This window comes from Dipodomys spectabilis, unplaced genomic scaffold (genome assembly GCF_019054845.1).
Source record: "Dipodomys spectabilis isolate Male_0828 unplaced genomic scaffold, ASM1905484v1 ptg000124l, whole genome shotgun sequence".
NCBI lineage: Eukaryota > Metazoa > Chordata > Mammalia > Rodentia > Heteromyidae > Dipodomys > Dipodomys spectabilis.
The window spans coordinates 1,066,397-1,084,499 of record NW_024870801.1 but is presented as its reverse complement, the minus strand read 5'-3'; the positions used below and the strand labels follow the sequence as shown (position 1 = coordinate 1,084,499).

Below are 18,103 nucleotides of genomic sequence, written 5' to 3'. Positions count from 1 at the left end.
CCACAGTCATCAGACAGCACAGCGCCACGGTGTGGACTCTGCGTGGAGGACACGGCCCACAGTCATCAGACAGCACAGCGCCACGGCGTAGACTCTGCATGGAGGACACGGCCCACAGTCATCAGACAGCACAGCGCCACGGCGTGGACTCTGCGTGGAGGACACGGCCCACAGTCATCAGACAGCACAGTGCCACGGCGTGGACTCTGCGTGGAGGACACGGCCCACAGTCATCAGACAGCACAGCGCCACGGCGTGGACTCTGCGTGGAGGACACGGCCCGGGGTGCGGTCATCAGACAGCACAGCGCCACGGCGTGGACTCTGCATGGAGGACACGGCCCACAGTCATCAGCACAGCGCCACGGCGTGGACTCTGCGTGGAGGACACGGCCCACAGTCATCAGACAGCACAGCGCCACGGCGTGGACACTGTGTGGAGGACACGGCCCACAGTCATCAGACAGCACAGCACCACGGCGTGGACTCCGCGTGGAGGACACGGCCCACAGTCATCAGACAGCACAGCGCCACGGCGTGGACTCCGCGTGGAGGACACGGCCCACAGTCATCAGACAGCACAGCGCCACGGTGTGGACTCTGCGTGGAGGACACGGCCCACAGTCATCAGACAGCACAGCGCCACGGCGTGGACTCTGCGTGGAGGACACGGCCCACAGTCATCAGACAGCACAGCGCCACAGCGTGGACTCTGCGTGGAGGACACGGCCCGGGGTGCGGTCATCAGACAACACAGTGCCATGGCATGGACTCTGCATGGAGGACACGGCCCACAGTCATCAGCACAGCGCCACGGCGTGGACTCTGCATGGAGGACACGGCCCACAGTCATCAGACAGCACAGCGCCACGGCGTGGACTCTGCGTGGAGGACACGGCCCGGGGTGCGGTCATCAGACAGCACAGCGCCATGGCGTGGACTCTGCATGGAGGACACGGCCCACAGTCATCAGACAGCACAGCGCCACGGCGTGGACTCTGCGTGGAGGACACGGCCCACAGTCATCAGACAGCACAGCGCCACGGTGTGGACTCTGTGTGGAGGACACAGCCCACAGTCATCAGACAGCACAGTGCCACGGCGTGGACTCTGCGTGGAGGACACGGCCCGGGGTGCGGTCATCAGACAGCACAGCGCCACGGCGTGGACTCTGCGTGGAGGACACGGCCCGGGGTGAGGTCATGAGACAGAACAGCGCCACGGCGTGGACACTGTGTGGAGGACACGGCCCACAGTCATCAAACAGCACAGCGCCACGGCGTGGACACTGCGTGGTGGACACGGCCCACAGTCATCAGACAGCACAGCGCCACGGTGTGGACTCTGCGTGGAGGACACGGCCCACAGTCATCAGACAGCACAGCGCCACAGCGTGGACTCTGCGTGGAGGACACGGCCCACAGTCATCAGACAGCACAGCGCCACGGCGTGGACTCTGCGTGGAGGACACGGCCCACAGTCATCAGACAGCACAGCGCCACGGTGTGGACTCTGCGTGGAGGACACGGCCCACAGTCATCAGACAGCACAGCGCCACGGCGTGGACTCTGCGTGGAGGACACGGCCCACAGTCATCAGACAGCACAGCGCCACGGCGTGGACTCTGCGTGGAGGACACGGCCCACAGTCATCAGACAGCACAGCGCCACGGCGTGGACACTGTGTGGAGGACACGGCCCACAGTCATCAGACAGCACAGCGCCACGGCGTGGACTCTGCGTGGAGGACACGGCCCGGGGTGCGGTCATGAGACAGCACAGCGATGGCGGCGTGGCGGGAGGAGGAGCGGGCGCTCAAGGAGGAGCGAGGGCCGAGCTGCGTCCGTGCTAGGGAGCAGGCGGAAAACAGCAGAGGATTCTGGGAAGGAGGGGCAGGCCAGGGAGAGGGCCGACTAGGACATTCCAGGGAAGAAGCTGGGTTTGGGGTCCCGGGACCGCGCCCCCAGAGACGCCGCTCGGGGCCCAGCAAGGGTGCAGGGTGCTGCAGTGGCCGCGCAGAGACCAAGGTGACGGCCACTCACCCTGTTTTTCCTGCCCCCAGAGGGTGGGCCCAGGAGCCAGTGGCTCTGCCGAGATGCAGACACCATCGGGGCCATTCGACCGAGGACGGGGGATGTTGCCCACCGCCCTCCCTGCGCCCCCCTCTCCACACCCTTTCTCCACTTCCTCCGCTTCCCATGGGTACCACAGGTCCACCCACCCCGGCAGCCGGGAGAAGTTGCTGACCGAAAGGCGGCGGGAGGCGCTGCCGGGCCGCTCTGAGCCCGGGCATCCGCGGCGTCCTCGGAGATGCCGAGGCTGTTCCCTGCTGTGAGGCTGACGTCACGATGCCTGAATGGGACGTGGAGACCACGCGGCCCTGTCCAGTGGGCAGGAAGCTGCTGTGGAGACCACGCGGCCCTGTCCAGTGGGCAGGAAGCTGCCGTGGAGACCCGCAGCCCTGTCCAGTGGGCAGGAAGCTGCCGTGGAGACCCGCAGCCCTGTCCAGTGGGCAGGAAGCTGCCGTGGAGACCTGCGGCCCTCTCCAGTGGGCCGAGGCCCTTTAATCCCCGCCACACCTCGCCCGCCCTGCAGGGACTTTGGTTTTTATTTCTCCAAACCTGGCTGCTCCCAGCTCACCTGGAGGAGCGGGTGCCGGTGGCTCACACCTATAATCCTAGCTACTCAGGAGGCTGGAGACCTGAGGGGCAGGGTTCAAAGCCAGCTGGGCAGGAAAGTCCATGAAACTCTTATTTCAAAAGAACCACCAGAAAACCGGAAGTGGTGCTATGGCTCAACGTGGGAGAGAACTCGTCTTGAACAAAAGAACTTAGGGATAAAAACCACAACCAAAAAGAACTAAGTGTATTATTTAGGACTAATAAGGAGAGTTTATTGATATCAACGTAACGATATCAGTACTAATTATTATCCCTGATGCTGTACTAAATGAAAATTCGACTGTTTTTCCAATTGCTGAACTTTTTCCAAAATCCTAATCATGGCTGTGCCAAGTCTTCTGTCATCTACAATTTTAATCCTTCTCTAAAACATTTACAATCAAGCTCATAAAAATGACTCTAACAAGCATGTATTTGTTAAACAGTTTTTCTTAAATATTTGCTCTGAAAGTTTTGTAACATTTGGGAATCACAACTTCTGATGAATAACCAGAGTAGCATTTTGAGATGCTGGGACAGTACTTAAAAGGCTGACAAATTATTAAACTTAAAAATGGACTCTGTGTAAGTTCTCCCTAAGAATCGCTCCTGCTAAACCTCTTAATTGCTTAAATTTGGTCAAAAGATCTAATGAACACAGACCATGTCCGTGTGTCGCTACCTCTCCCCGGCGTCCCTCCCTCCGTCCCCACCCTGCTCCCACCCTCAATCCCGTCCCCCCCAAAACCATGGGGTGTTGGGATCGCAACAGACCGTGGGGAGAAATCTCAGCCTGGCACCAAGAGACAACCAAAGCCAAATCACACAGTGGCCAATCATAATTTCTTCAAAAATGTTACCCAAGAACAGAGTGGGGAGGGGATTGTCAAAACCCAAATGGTGCCTCACAGCCAGGAGGTCCTGGAAAAGGAGGGTGTCCACAGCTTCACAGGCGAGCCACAAGGAAGCCCACACCCACGGTGACAAAGACTTGCAGGAGACGGCTTTCAACGGTTTCCAGGGGAGTTTGAGTGCCACGCCTGTGGAGTTGTCTTTAAAAGGGTCAAGTCCTTTCAAAGCCCCTTGTGGGTGGCCCTTCCTCCAAATAGACAGTGTATGTAACACCAGGATGGTAAAACGTAGGCGGGGGGCTCAAGCCTGAAATCTTAGCCACTTGGAAAGTGGGGTTGGGGTGTTGAGATCTGAGGCCAGTCTGAATTTTTTGAGGTTTCCATCAATTCAGTGGCTGGATGTGACAGTACCGGCCTGTTGTCCGTGACAAGGAGGCTCACAGCCCAGGCACGAAGTGAGACTGTCTCTCAAACCTAACCAAAGCAGAGGGCCTGGCGGAGGGATCGCCGCGGAAAAGCACCCACCCAGGTCACCCCAGCTACAGCCTAGACACCTCATACCAACCCCCGTGCCAGCCCAAAGGGCTCTAACCTCAAATGCTCATCAACACTTGAAGGAAAGGGGGTGCAGTCAACTCATGGAGGCATGCTACACAATTAAGCAGGGGGAGGGGTGGGTGAGAAGGCGGAAGGGTGACGCTGTGGAGATGCACTGCTGTGCAAATGGGGACACCCCTGCACCATTACTCACAGGCCACACACACGCACGCACACGCACGCACATGCGCACACACACACACGCACACACTAAAACAAAATGAATGAAACAAATGTTTTTTTAACTTGAAAGGACTGATGTCCTAGGGCTACTCTGGAATCTTCTGGAAAGCTTGATACTGTCCTGCTTTCTACCCCCACAACAAATCAGAATTCTGGGTACTGGGACATGTCTCCAGAGCGGAGCCCTTAGCCGACACAGACACTGCAGACCCCGACCACTTCCCGGCCCACCAGTGAGCACTTCCCGGTGATCAATAAACGCCTCCCGCCAGAGCCCAGGTCAGCACGGAGCACGCTCGTGCTTCTCTGGGGGCCGCAATGCCCACGCTGGGGCGTCCCCGGGAGGCCAGGCCAGGACGCCAGGCCCCCGTGTGCGCTCCTGGCACCGTCTTCTCCCACAGCCCAGCTGGCTCGCCCGGGCAGAACCTGGACCTTCACACCAGTGATTCCCCGCTCCAAGGACGGGGCTGCGGTCAGGCCCTCCTCCATTCCCCGGGCCCCACCTGGCCTGCAGTGCGGCCAGCCTAGCGGCGCCCTCCCCTGGGCTGTCCACCACCACTCACCCCACCCACCTGCAGACCTGCGCAGTGCTGCTGGCCGTTCAGAAAACGTAGTGATGTCCTGAGCTGCCACGCAAGGCCACACCCCGGGGTGTCAACAGGCTCAGGGTGGAGGGCCACCCCGCTCTGGATCTCCCTAGTAAGGAACTGAGCTTGTAAGTGCCTGGCCAGCAACTCTTTTCTGGGCCCTGCTCACCCACCCTCCTCCTCCCCACTGAGCTGTGGCTCCTCCCAGAGGGCCTCTGGGCCTCTGCTTGCCCTGGGCATTTTACTGGCCTGCGCCTGGTACACATGCAGCCTGTGGGCAGTGCGTTCAGTGTTCCTGACTGCTCCGTGGAGCCACCGATCACCTCAAGTGCATTCCCAGGACACCTCAGGACCCTGGACCGGCCATTCCCAGCACAGGATGGGACCCTGGACTGGCTATTCCCAGCACAGGACAGGACCCTGGACTGGCCATTCCCTGCACAGGCCAGAAGGTCGATCCCAGGGGGACCTTGTGACCCCAAGAGTCCAGCCCTCAGGGCTGCACAGCCTGTACTTATCACTCATGGACCAAATACTCGTGCTGCGATACTTCTATTGCCCATCAGGGCAGGAGTCCCCTGCGGGTCAGGGGCTGTCCAGACACGCGGGCTTGTGCCACGCCAGCTCAGGTAGAAGAGTCCGTGAATGAGCTCAAAGGAGAGGCCCGGAGTCTGGGGACAGCATCCTGGGCGTGCACTGGGTGGGCCTCCGCCGCGGCCTCTTGTAAACAGCCCTCTGGGCCCAGCTGCCTCTCGGTGTGTGTGGTCTGTGACTGCATCCGAGACGGCCGTGCTCCAGCAGCAGTGGGCGGGTCACACGAGACAAAATATTTACGCTGGGGCCTTTGGGCAGAAGCTGGCCGCGGCCAGGCCAGGCCAGGCCCCGGCTCAGCAGCCGGTGACCAGCACCGGCCATGCGGGGTGCAGTGAAGCGGTTCCGCCCTCACCCCACAAAACGAACAGGGCGAGCTGAGTGCAGTCCAGCTGTCACGCCACCTGCCACCGGCCGGGAAAGCAGAACCATCACCACGGGAAGCTGACAGGACAGACGGATGCCCTGCGCACCTTCCTCTGCCCTGGCAGAGGGGCCCCGCCGCGCCCGGCTCCACTCCTGCACAGACAGTCTAGGGGAGCCCTGCAGAGCCTGGCCCTCTGAGCCACCTGACGCCCACCCACAGAGCCCAGGAGACGTGGGGACCCGCAGGACCGACTCTCAGTGGACAGCTTTACTCAGCAGACTAAAGCCTGCAGTAGAGACCCCCCCCCCGCCCCCACCGCCCGCCTGCTCGGGCTGGCAGGAGCGGGACCCTGTCCTGAGTCCTTGGGATTGGCTCTCTCAGCCTCTGTCCTCTGGCCTTGGCTCCGCTCTCTTCCCAAGGGAGCAAATGCAACCCCCGGGGCCTGGGCTGGGTCGGGGTGCTGAAGAGCACCACAGTCTGCGGTCGGGGCCAGTCTCCCCGGCGGCAGGCGCCCCGGCCCGCGCCGCACACAGGCTAGGTGAGGGTCATACTCTGGGAGTCTTGGCTCTTGTGGGTCTGGCCTCTGGAGGCCACGGGCAGGGAGGACGCGTCCTGGAACTCCTTGGCCATGTAGTAGTAGCAGATGGCGTCCAGGCAGCAGTTGGCGTCGGAGAGCTTGCTGGTGATGGAGAAGGTCTGGGAGAAGGCCACCCGGGCCGCACAGGAGGTGGGGCCCAGGGCGGCCTGCGCCGTCAGAGCCACGTGCAGGGGCAGGAAGCAGACCACGAACACCACCAGGTTGGCCCACACCATGCGGGCGGCCTTGCCGGAGGCCCATCCCACGTCGGCGGGCGGCCTCCGGGCCAGCGCGGTCACCACCTGCAGGGAGCAGAAGACCAGCACGGCCAGCGACAGGTAGAAGCCAAGTAAGGAGATCACGGTGCTGCCGAACTGCTGGCGGGCGCGGTTCCGGAAGCAGAAGCCGCCCTCCTGCACGCCCAGGCGCCAGCGCGCCACCAGAGAGCCGAGCACCGCCACCCAGAGGCCCGTGCACACGGCCGCCGCCCGGCGCGGGGAGCGGAGCCCGCGGGCGCGCAGCGGGTGCCGCACCGCCACGTAGCGGTCCACGGCGATGGCCACCACCAGGCTGATGCTCATGTACCTGTTGACCAGGTAGACGGCCTGGGACAGCTGGCACAGCGGGGTGTCCGACGTGTGGTCCAGGGAGAGCAGCATGAAGGGCAGGGAACACAGCAGACAGAGGTCGGCCACAGCCAGGTTGGTCATGTAGATGCGAGTCTCCGTCCACTGCCGCATCCGGCAGCAGAACACCCAGAGCGCCAGCCCGTTGAGCAGCAGGCCCAGCACCAGCAGCGTGGCCGAGTAGGCCAGGAAGATGTAGTTGAGCGGGGAGGGCCAGGTGACGTAGTCGCAGGTGTTGTTCATTGTCCTGGGGCTGCACAAACAACCCAGGGTTAGGTCTTGCTGCCCCTCCCCCAAGGCCGGGGGTTCAGGAAGGGGTGAGCCCCACCCCACCCCATTCACACCCCAAAGTCACCCTCAAGGCCTCACACCCGCCCTCCCCTGGACGGTCGGTCGGGAGAGCCAAGCCTTCTGAGCGGCCGCCAGGCCCAAGAGCCCACAGTGCGGCCACCCTTGCTCCTCGCACCGTTTCCACTCAGAAGGGGCGCAATATCCACCTCAGCCTGGCGGGGCAGGCTGTGCCCTCCAGAGCTCAGCTGCGGGCAGGTCCCGGGCAGCCTCAGCCAGCCGGCCGCTGCCCGTGGGGAGCCCGAGGCCCCAGGCTGGGCCCGGGGCCGGCCCAGGCCTGCGATCCTCCCGCCCTCCCCCACCCAGGCTGCAGGAGGCTGCTGCCCCCGCTGGACGCTGCACCCGCTCTGCCTGGCCTTGCTCGGAAGCAGAGCCAGGATGGCAGCGGCAGCGGGGAGAGCTCTGCTGCCCTGGCTCCTCTCCCCTCCTCGGAGCCACAGCTCTCAGACCTGCGGCCTCAGCCCCCTGCACCAGCCGAGGCTCCTCCAAGGCCACTGCCCAAGCAGACATGGGGCTCCCACCGTCAGGGCCACGCTGCCCCTCCAGGCCTGACCCCCTGCTGCTCACCCAGGTGTCCTCAGGAGCAAGGCCACCCTCACTGGCCACACAGCCCCTGGCTCCCTGTGGGCAGGGGTCTGAGGTCCAGGGCACGGCAGGCGCACAGCATTGGACTGTGGACTCCCCGGCTCACCCCCAGCCAGCCCGCCGCCACCCCTCATGGGGGATGCCTGGATCCCCTGGAATCCAGGACAGGAAGTGATGGGCAGGGTCACGGAGCCGGCACGCTGGCCAGGCCCAGCCCATTCTCTATGGGCCCAGGACGGGCGTGAGGGTGGAGGTGGGGTCCTGGCTCCCCAGGCCTCCCCTCGCGGCCTCCCTGCTTCTAGGCTGAGGGGGCGGGAGGGGGCTCCAGGGAGAGGGCCGCGCCCCGGGCTGGCAGCATGGTGAGTCCTGGCTCATGTCCTCTACCTTCCCCAGGGAACCTCCAGCCCCCCCAGTCCATTAGGGAAATGGTACAGAGCCAGTTGGAGCCAGAACATTCCATCTAATTGGATTCTGTCTCTTTAGACCCTGCATCTGTTAAACCCTAATGACACACTCGTCCGCAAGAAGCGCCACGTGCCTGCTCACCCGTGTGGACTCCCGCCCCGGCTCACGCTCCTTCTGGAAGGAGTCTGCCTTCTCTCCTGCACCTGTGCACTCAGCCCCGCACTCCAGCCACAGCTACCCAGAAAGCAGCACAGACCCCCAGGAACCTTCTGGAAATCCCACAGGAGCCCGGGAGGCTGCCATGCTGGGTAGAATGGCCCTTGGCTCACCTTGGGAAGGGCTCCACGTCACCAGAGACCCCACTTCCACCAGAGGCCAAAGGAGCTCCCCCCACCCCTGGCCCTGCCAGCCTCATCCCTCCCCACCATGCTGGAAGGGCTCAGCCCTGCCTCCGGCTCCGTCCCTGGAGCCCTCCGTCCCCCTGGGCCCTCTGTCCCCTGGCTCCGGCTCTGTCCCCTAGGCCCTCCGTCCCCGGGCCCTCCGGGACCTCTGTCCCCTGGCTCTGGCTCTGTCCCCTGGGCCCTCTGTCCCCGGGCCCTCCGGGACCTCTGTCCCCTGGCTCTGGCTCTGTCCCCTGGGCCCTCTGTCCCCCGGGCCCTCCGTCCCCCCAGGCCCTCTGTCCCCTGGCTCAGGCTCTGTCCCCTGGCTCTGGCTCCGTCCCCCGGGCCCTCTGTCCCCTGGCTCTGGCTCAGTCCCCTGGGCCCTCCATCCCCTGGGCGCTCCGTCCCCCGGGCCCTCCATCCCCCGGGCCCTCCGTCCCCCGGGCCCTCCGTCCCCCGGGCCCTCCGTCCCCCGGGCCCTCCATCCCCCGGGCCCTCCGTCCCCCGGGCCCTCTGTCCCCTGGCTCTGGCTCTGTCCCCTGGGCCCTCCGTCCCCGGGCCCTCCGGGACCTCTGTCCCCTGGCTCTGGCTCTGTCCCCTGGGCCCTCTGTCCCCGGGCCCTCCGGGACCTCTGTCCCCTGGCTCTGGCTCTGTCCCCTGGGCCCTCCGTCCCCCGGGCCCTCCATCCCCTGGGCCCTCCGTCCCCCGGGCCCTCCGTCCCCCGGGCCCTCTGTCCCCTGGCTCTGGCTCTGTCCCCTAGGCCCTCCGTCCCCTGGTGGCACGGGGGAAGGGGGGAGGAGGGGTTTGGGCCCCGTTCCTGGCTGTCACTTTCAGCTTGGCCTCAGCATTGCCCAGGATCCTGTGGGAGAAAGTTTAAAGAAAAATCTAACACAGTCTTTAAACTGTTCCATTGTAGTGAGACGAACACTGAACTAGGGAAGAGTTCAAACCTGTGATAGCACTCAGCAGCACCACGCCTGGAAAAACCCTGCTCACAGAGCCCTGTCCCCCCCACCCCTGCCCTGCTCCCAGAGCCCTGCCCCCCCCACCCCTGCCCTGCTCCCAGAGCCCTGCCCCCACCCCTGCCCTGCTCACAGAGCCCTGCCCCCCACCCCTGCCCTGCTCACAGAGCCCTGCCCCCCCCACCCCTGCCCTGCTCACAGAGCCCTGCCCCCCCCACCCCTGCCCTGCTCACAGAGCCCTGCCCCCCCCACCCCTGCCCTGCTCACAGAGCCCTGCCCCCACCCCTGCCCTGCTCACAGAGCCCTGCCCCCCCCACCCCTGCCCTGCTCACAGAGCCCTGCCCCCCCACCCCTGCCCTGCTCACAGAGCCCTGCCCCCACCCCTGCCCTGCTCACAGAGCCCTGCCCCCCCACCCCTGCCCTGCTCACAGAGCCCTGCCCCCCCCACCCCTGCCCTGCTCACAGAGCCCTGCCCCCCACCCCTGCCCTGCTCACAGAGCCCTGCCCCCCCCACCCCTGCCCTGCTCACAGAGCCCTGCCCCCCCACCCCTGCCCTGCTCACAGAGCCCTGCCCCCCCCACCCCTGCCCTGCTCACAGAGCCCTGCCCCCACCCCTGCCCTGCTCACAGAGCCCTGCCCCCCCCACCCCTGCCCTGCTCCCAGAGCCCTGCCCCCACCCCTGCCCTGCTCACAGAGCCCTGCCCCCCACCCCTGCCCTGCTCACAGAGCCCTGCCCCCCCAAACCCATCCCCTGCCCTGCTCACAGAGCCCTGCCCCCCCCACCCCTGCCCTGCTCACAGAGCCCTGCCCCCACCCCTGCCCTGCTCACAGAGCCCTGCCCCCCACCCCTGCCCTGCCCCCACCTCTGCCCTGCTCACAGAGCCCTGCCCCCCCACCCCTGCCCTGCTCACAGAGCCCTGCCCCCCCACCCCTGCCCTGCTCACAGAGCCCTGTCCCCCACCCCTGCCCTGCTCACAGAGCCCTGCCCCCCCACCCCTGCCCTGCTCACAGAGCCCTGCCCCCCACCCCTGCCCTGCTCACAGAGCCCTGCCCCCACCACTGCCCTGCTCACAGAGCCCTGTCCCCCACCCCTGCCCTGCTCACAGAGCCCTGCCCCCGCAACCCCTGCCCTGCTCACAGAGCCCTGTCCCCGACCCCTGCCCTGCTCACAGAGCCCTGTCCCCCACCCCTGCCCTGCTCACAGAGCCCTGCCCCCCCACCCCTGCCCTGCTCACAGAGCCCTGTCCCCCCCACCCCTGCCCTGCCCCCCACCCCTGCCCTGCTCACAGAGCCCTGCCCCCCCCACCCCTGCCCTGCCCCCCACCCCTGCCCTGCTCACAGAGCCCTGTCCCCCCCACCCCTGCCCTGCCCCCCACCCCTGCCCTGCTCACAGAGCCCTGCCCCCCACCCCTGCCCTGCTCACAGAGCCCTGTCCCCCCCACCCCTGCCCTGCTCACAGAGCCCTGCCCCCCCCACCCCTGCCCTGCTCACAGAGCCCTGTCCCCCACCCCTGCCCTGCTCACAGAGCCCTGCCCCCACCCCTGCCCTGCTCACAGAGCCCTGCCCCCCCAACCCCTGCCCTGCTCACAGAGCCCTGCCCCCCCCACCCCTGCCCTGCTCACAGAGCCCTGCCCCCACCCCTGCCCTGCTCACAGAGCCCTGCCCCCCCCACCCCTGCCCTGCCCCCCACCCCTGCCCTGCTCACAGAGCCCTGTCCCCCACCCCTGCCCTGCTCACAGAGCCCCGTCCCCCCCACCCCTGCCCTGCCCCCCACCCCTGCCCTGCTCACAGAGCCCTGCCCCCCACCCCTGCCCTGCTCACAGAGCCCTGTCCCCCACCCCTGCCCTGCTCACAGAGCCCTGTCCCCCACCCCTGCCCTGCTCACAGAGCCCTGCCCCCACCCCTGCCCTGCTCACAGAGCCCTGCCCCCCCAACCCCTGCCCTGCTCACAGAGCCCTGCCCCCCCCACCCCTGCCCTGCTCACAGAGCCCTGCCCCCACCCCTGCCCTGCTCACAGAGCCCTGCCCCCCCCACCCCTGCCCTGCCCCCCACCCCTGCCCTGCTCACAGAGCCCTGTCCCCCACCCCTGCCCTGCTCACAGAGCCCTGTCCCCCCCACCCCTGCCCTGCCCCCCACCCCTGCCCTGCTCACAGAGCCCTGCCCCCCACCCCTGCCCTGCTCACAGAGCCCTGTCCCCCCCACCCCTGCCCTGCTCACAGAGCCCTGCCCCCCCAACCCCTGCCCTGCTCACAGAGCCCTGTCCCCCACCCCTGCCCTGCTCACAGAGCCCTGTCCCCCACCCCTGCCCTGCTCACAGAGCCCTGTCCCCCCCACCCCTGCCCTGCCCCCCACCCCTGCCCTGCTCACAGAGCCCTGCCCCCACCCCTGCCCTGCTCACAGAGCCCTGTCCCCCCCACCCCTGCCCTGCTCACAGAGCCCTGCCCCCCCAACCCCTGCCCTGCTCACAGAGCCCTGCCCCCCCACCCCTGCCCTGCTCACAGAGCCCTGTCCCCCCCACCCCTGCTCTGCTCACAGAGCCCTGCCCCCACCCCTGCCCTGCTCACAGAGCCCTGCCCCCCCACCCCTGCCCTGCTCACAGAGCCCTGCCCCCCCACCCCTGCCCTGCTCACAGAGCCCTGCCCCCACCCCTGCCCTGCTCACAGAGCCCTGCCCCCCACCCCTGCCCTGCCCCCCACCCCTGCCCTGCTCACAGAGCCCTGCCCCCCCACCCCTGCCCTGCTCACAGAGCCCTGCCCCCCACCCCTGCCCTGCTCACAGAGCCCTGCCCCCCCACCCCTGCCCTGCTCACAGAGCCCTGCCCCCCCCACCCCTGCCCTGCTCACAGAGCCCTGCCCCCCCACCCCTGCCCTGCTCACAGAGCCCTGCCCCCCCCACCCCTGCCCTGCTCACAGAGCCCTGCCCCCACCCCTGCCCTGCTCACAGAGCCCTGCCCCCCCCACCCCTGCCCTGCTCCCAGAGCCCTGCCCCCACCCCTGCCCTGCTCACAGAGCCCTGCCCCCCACCCCTGCCCTGCTCACAGAGCCCTGCCCCCCCAAACCCATCCCCTGCCCTGCTCACAGAGCCCTGCCCCCCCCACCCCTGCCCTGCTCACAGAGCCCTGCCCCCACCCCTGCCCTGCTCACAGAGCCCTGCCCCCCACCCCTGCCCTGCCCCCACCTCTGCCCTGCTCACAGAGCCCTGCCCCCCCACCCCTGCCCTGCTCACAGAGCCCTGCCCCCCCACCCCTGCCCTGCTCACAGAGCCCTGTCCCCCACCCCTGCCCTGCTCACAGAGCCCTGCCCCCCCACCCCTGCCCTGCTCACAGAGCCCTGCCCCCCACCCCTGCCCTGCTCACAGAGCCCTGCCCCCACCACTGCCCTGCTCACAGAGCCCTGTCCCCCACCCCTGCCCTGCTCACAGAGCCCTGCCCCCGCAACCCCTGCCCTGCTCACAGAGCCCTGTCCCCCACCCCTGCCCTGCTCACAGAGCCCTGTCCCCCACCCCTGCCCTGCTCACAGAGCCCTGCCCCCCCACCCCTGCCCTGCTCACAGAGCCCTGTCCCCCCCACCCCTGCCCTGCCCCCCACCCCTGCCCTGCTCACAGAGCCCTGCCCCCCCCACCCCTGCCCTGCCCCCCACCCCTGCCCTGCTCACAGAGCCCTGTCCCCCCCACCCCTGCCCTGCCCCCCACCCCTGCCCTGCTCACAGAGCCCTGCCCCCCACCCCTGCCCTGCTCACAGAGCCCTGTCCCCCCCACCCCTGCCCTGCTCACAGAGCCCTGCCCCCCCCACCCCTGCCCTGCTCACAGAGCCCTGTCCCCCACCCCTGCCCTGCTCACAGAGCCCTGCCCCCACCCCTGCCCTGCTCACAGAGCCCTGCCCCCCCAACCCCTGCCCTGCTCACAGAGCCCTGCCCCCCCCACCCCTGCCCTGCTCACAGAGCCCTGCCCCCACCCCTGCCCTGCTCACAGAGCCCTGCCCCCCCCACCCCTGCCCTGCCCCCCACCCCTGCCCTGCTCACAGAGCCCTGTCCCCCACCCCTGCCCTGCTCACAGAGCCCCGTCCCCCCCACCCCTGCCCTGCCCCCCACCCCTGCCCTGCTCACAGAGCCCTGCCCCCCACCCCTGCCCTGCTCACAGAGCCCTGTCCCCCACCCCTGCCCTGCTCACAGAGCCCTGTCCCCCACCCCTGCCCTGCTCACAGAGCCCTGCCCCCACCCCTGCCCTGCTCACAGAGCCCTGCCCCCCCAACCCCTGCCCTGCTCACAGAGCCCTGCCCCCCCCACCCCTGCCCTGCTCACAGAGCCCTGCCCCCACCCCTGCCCTGCTCACAGAGCCCTGCCCCCCCCACCCCTGCCCTGCCCCCCACCCCTGCCCTGCTCACAGAGCCCTGTCCCCCACCCCTGCCCTGCTCACAGAGCCCTGTCCCCCCCACCCCTGCCCTGCCCCCCACCCCTGCCCTGCTCACAGAGCCCTGCCCCCCACCCCTGCCCTGCTCACAGAGCCCTGTCCCCCCCACCCCTGCCCTGCTCACAGAGCCCTGCCCCCCCAACCCCTGCCCTGCTCACAGAGCCCTGTCCCCCACCCCTGCCCTGCTCACAGAGCCCTGTCCCCCACCCCTGCCCTGCTCACAGAGCCCTGTCCCCCCCACCCCTGCCCTGCCCCCCACCCCTGCCCTGCTCACAGAGCCCTGCCCCCACCCCTGCCCTGCTCACAGAGCCCTGTCCCCCCCACCCCTGCCCTGCTCACAGAGCCCTGCCCCCCCAACCCCTGCCCTGCTCACAGAGCCCTGCCCCCCCACCCCTGCCCTGCTCACAGAGCCCTGTCCCCCCCACCCCTGCTCTGCTCACAGAGCCCTGCCCCCACCCCTGCCCTGCTCACAGAGCCCTGCCCCCCCACCCCTGCCCTGCTCACAGAGCCCTGCCCCCCCACCCCTGCCCTGCTCACAGAGCCCTGCCCCCACCCCTGCCCTGCTCACAGAGCCCTGCCCCCCACCCCTGCCCTGCCCCCCACCCCTGCCCTGCTCACAGAGCCCTGCCCCCCCACCCCTGCCCTGCTCACAGAGCCCTGCCCCCCACCCCTGCCCTGCTCACAGAGCCCTGCCCCCCCACCCCTGCCCTGCTCACAGAGCCCTGCCCCCCCAACCCATCCCCTGCCCAGAGCCCTGCCCCGCCACCCCTCCCCTGCCCAGAGCCCTGCCCCCCACCCCTGCCCAGAGCCCTGCCCCCCCACCCCTCCCCTGCCCAGAGCCCTGCCCCCCAACCCCTCCCCTGCTCACAGAGCCCTGCCCCCCACCCCTGCCCAGAGCCCTGCCCCCCCACCCCTCCCCTGCCCAGAGCCCTGCCCCCCAACCCCTCCCCTGCCCAGAGCCCTGTCCCCTCAACCCCTCCCCCTGCCCAGAGCCCTGCACCCCAACCCCTCCCCTGCCCAGAGCCCTGTCCCCCCAACCCCTCCCCTGCCCAGAGCCCTGCCCCCCAACCCCTCCCCCGCCCAGAGCCCTGTCCCCCCAACCCCTCCCCCGCCCAGAGCCCTGCCCCCCAACCCCTCCCCCGCCCAGAGCCCTGCCCCCCAACCCCTCCCCTGCCCAGAGCCCTGTCCCCCAACCCCTCCCCTGCCCAGAGCCCTGTCCCCCAACCCCTCCCCTGCCCAGAGCCCTGCCCCCCAACCCCTCCCCTGCCCAGAGCCCTGCCCCCCAACCCCTCCCCCTGCCCAGAGCCCTGCACCCCAACCCCTCCCCTACCCAGAGCCCTGTCCCCCCAACCCCTCCCCTGCCCAGAGCCCTGTTCCCCCAACCCCTCCCCTGCCCAGAGCCCTGTCCCCTCAACCCCTCCCCTGCCCAGAGCCCTGCACCCCAACCCCTCCCCTGCCCAGAGCCCTGCACCCCAACCCCTCCCCCTGCCCAGAACCCTGCCCCCCAACCCCTCCCCTGCCCAGAGCCCTGCACCCCAACCCCTCCCCCTGCCCAGAACCCTGCCCCCCAACCCCTCCCCTGCCCAGAGCCCTGCACCCCAACCCCTCCCCTGCCCAGAGCCCTGTCCCCTCAACCCCTCCCCCGCCCAGAGCCCTGTTCCCCCAACCCCTCCCCTGCGCAGAGCCCTGTTCCCCCAACCTCTCCCCTGCCCAGAGCCCTGCCCCCCCAACCCCTGCCCAGAGCCCTGTCCCCTCAACCCCTCCCCCACCCAGAGCCCTGCCCCCCAACCCCTCCCCTGCCCAGAGCCCTACACCCCAACCCCTCCCCCTGTGTCAGGAAGCCAGAACCCAGGGCCCCACCAGCGCCCCTGGCGCAAGGCATTCTGTGAGGACCCGGGGCCCTGTTGCCTGGGATCGGCAGGCTGGCCTCTCTCCCTGCCTGTCTGCACACAGCCAGTTCTTAAGCTCCCAGAGCTCAGTGTGGGGAAGGGGCCAGGGAACTCTGGGTTGGGGAAACCAGGACTTGCGGGCCTGTCGCTTCCTGCCCGGGAAGTGTGTGGCTAACAGGGGAAGAGAAGCCAGCACCCCTAGCTGGCCTCTTCTTCACCCCTGCCAAGTCCAGGCTCCACTTTGATTCTGCACTGCAGTCCAGGTGAGAGGTCTGTGGTAGTGGCTGAGTCCTCACCAAGCCCCAGCCTCTCCCCAGCCCCCACTCCCCAGAGGGGACCCCAGAGCCTGAGCCTCACAGCCCCAGCCCCTCCCCAGCCCCCCACGCCCCAGAGGGGACCCCAGAGCCTCAGCCTCACAGCCCCAGCCCCTCTCCAGCCCCCCACGCCCCAGAGGGGACCCCAGAGACTCAGCCTCACAGCCCCAGCCCCTCCCCAGCCCCCCACGCCCCAGAGGGGACCCCAGAGCCTCAGCCTTACAGCCCCAGCCCCTCCCCAGCCCCCCATGCCCCTGGGGGGACCCCAGAGCCTCCGCCTCACAGCCCCAGCCCCTCCCCAGCCCCCCACACCCCTGGGGGGACCCCAGAGACAGCCTTACAGCCCCAGCCCCTCCCCAGCCCCCCACACCCCTGGGGGACCCCAGAGCCTCAGCCTCACAGCCCCAGCCCCTCCCCAGCCCCCCACGCCCCAGAGGGGACCCCAGAGCCTCAGCCTCACAGCCCCAGCCCCTCCCCAGCCCCCCACGCCCCAGAGGGGACCCCAGAGCCTCAGCCTCACAGCCCCAGCCCCTCCCCAGCCCCCCACGCCCCTGGGGGGACCCCAGAGCCTCAGCCTCACAGCCCCAGCCCCTCCCCAGCCCCCCACGCCCCAGAGGGGACCCCAGAGCCTCAGTGCTCTTCAAGCCTGGGACCGGGTCCATTAACAAAGGCATGGGGGCAGAGGGTGGGGCTGCGGACACCAGGAGCCCCTCAACCTTGTGGGTGCCCTAGGGCTACTGACCCTGCCCCCAAAATGCTCTGGAGCTCACCAAAGCCTGTGACTGAGACAATGATGCACGCGGCTCCCCCAGGGCACTGGGTCCTTTCCTGTGGCGCGGAGATTCGGCCTGGCACCACGGATAGATTTGTCCCCAGTGAGGGAGAACCCCAGAAGACCCTGAGTTCTCTGCACTTACACCCGGGGGGGCGTCCCCGCATGGAGGACCGCACACGGATCCTCCAAGCAGCCCGCCGGCACGGCCTCACCTGTACGACACCCCTGCCCCAGCCTCCACCTGTCCTAACGGCCCCCGTCCCGGCCGTGCCAGCCCCACACCCCAGAAGACCCTGCGCATCCTGGCTCCCACCTGTGGTCCGTCCCGGCCACGGCTCCTGGCCGTCGGCCCTGCGCTGGGGAAGCGTGTGCGGTGGCCTCAGGCAGGCCCACGGGCTGCTGACGGGAGCAGAGCACTTCCCGCACCCGCCCGGGGCCGTGGGGGATTCCTGGGGGGAAGTGGGGTGTCAGCCGCCACGGCTGGCATCTAGAGAGCCAGCGAATTTGATGAGAACGAGCACTTGTTCTGAAAGCAAGCCCCGCCCTCCTGGCTTCCTCTTTCCCAGAGCCACGTCTCTGTGCGTCACTGCTGGCTGGCTGCACAGCACCCCCCCCCCACGACCACCCCGGTCAGGAGAGGACGCCTGTGCGATGGGCCGGCCGCACCCACCTGGCGGGGCCTCCACGCCCGCCCGCAGGGAGGCCGCCCCGCCTCGCCCCCCCCACCAGCCCCCCCCACTCCCCCCAGTCAGGAGAGGCCCGCCCCGCCCCGCCCCCCCCACCAGCCCCCCCCCACTCCCCCCAGTCAGGAGAGGCCCGCCCCGCCCCGCCCCGCCCCCCCACCAGCCCCCCCCACTCCCCCCAGTCAGGAGAGGCCCGCCCCGCCCCGCCCCCGCGGCTCCCCCACCCACCGCCCAGGGCCTGGTCTGGGTGGGGGAGCAAAGCAAGCCAGAGGAAAGGCTCACCCCACACCCCACGGTGTCCCCACCCTCAGCACAGAG

At 68.5% G+C, this 18,103-nt stretch overlaps 1 protein-coding gene across 1 annotated transcript; it reads right to left on the bottom strand.

Annotated features, from left to right (window-relative positions):
- Nucleotides 1-5,861: 5,861 nt before the first annotated feature.
- Gpr35 (G protein-coupled receptor 35) lies at nt 5,862-17,548 on the bottom strand. The gene is made up of 2 exons (XM_042689057.1): nt 17,416-17,548; nt 5,862-7,290 (listed from the first exon to the last, which is right to left on the bottom strand). Exon 2 carries the CDS (start codon nt 7,278-7,280, stop codon nt 6,369-6,371), a length of 912 nt encoding a protein of 303 aa, XP_042544991.1. The 5' UTR covers nt 7,281-7,290; nt 17,416-17,548; the 3' UTR covers nt 5,862-6,368.
- Between the last annotated feature and the right edge of the window lie 555 nt (nt 17,549-18,103).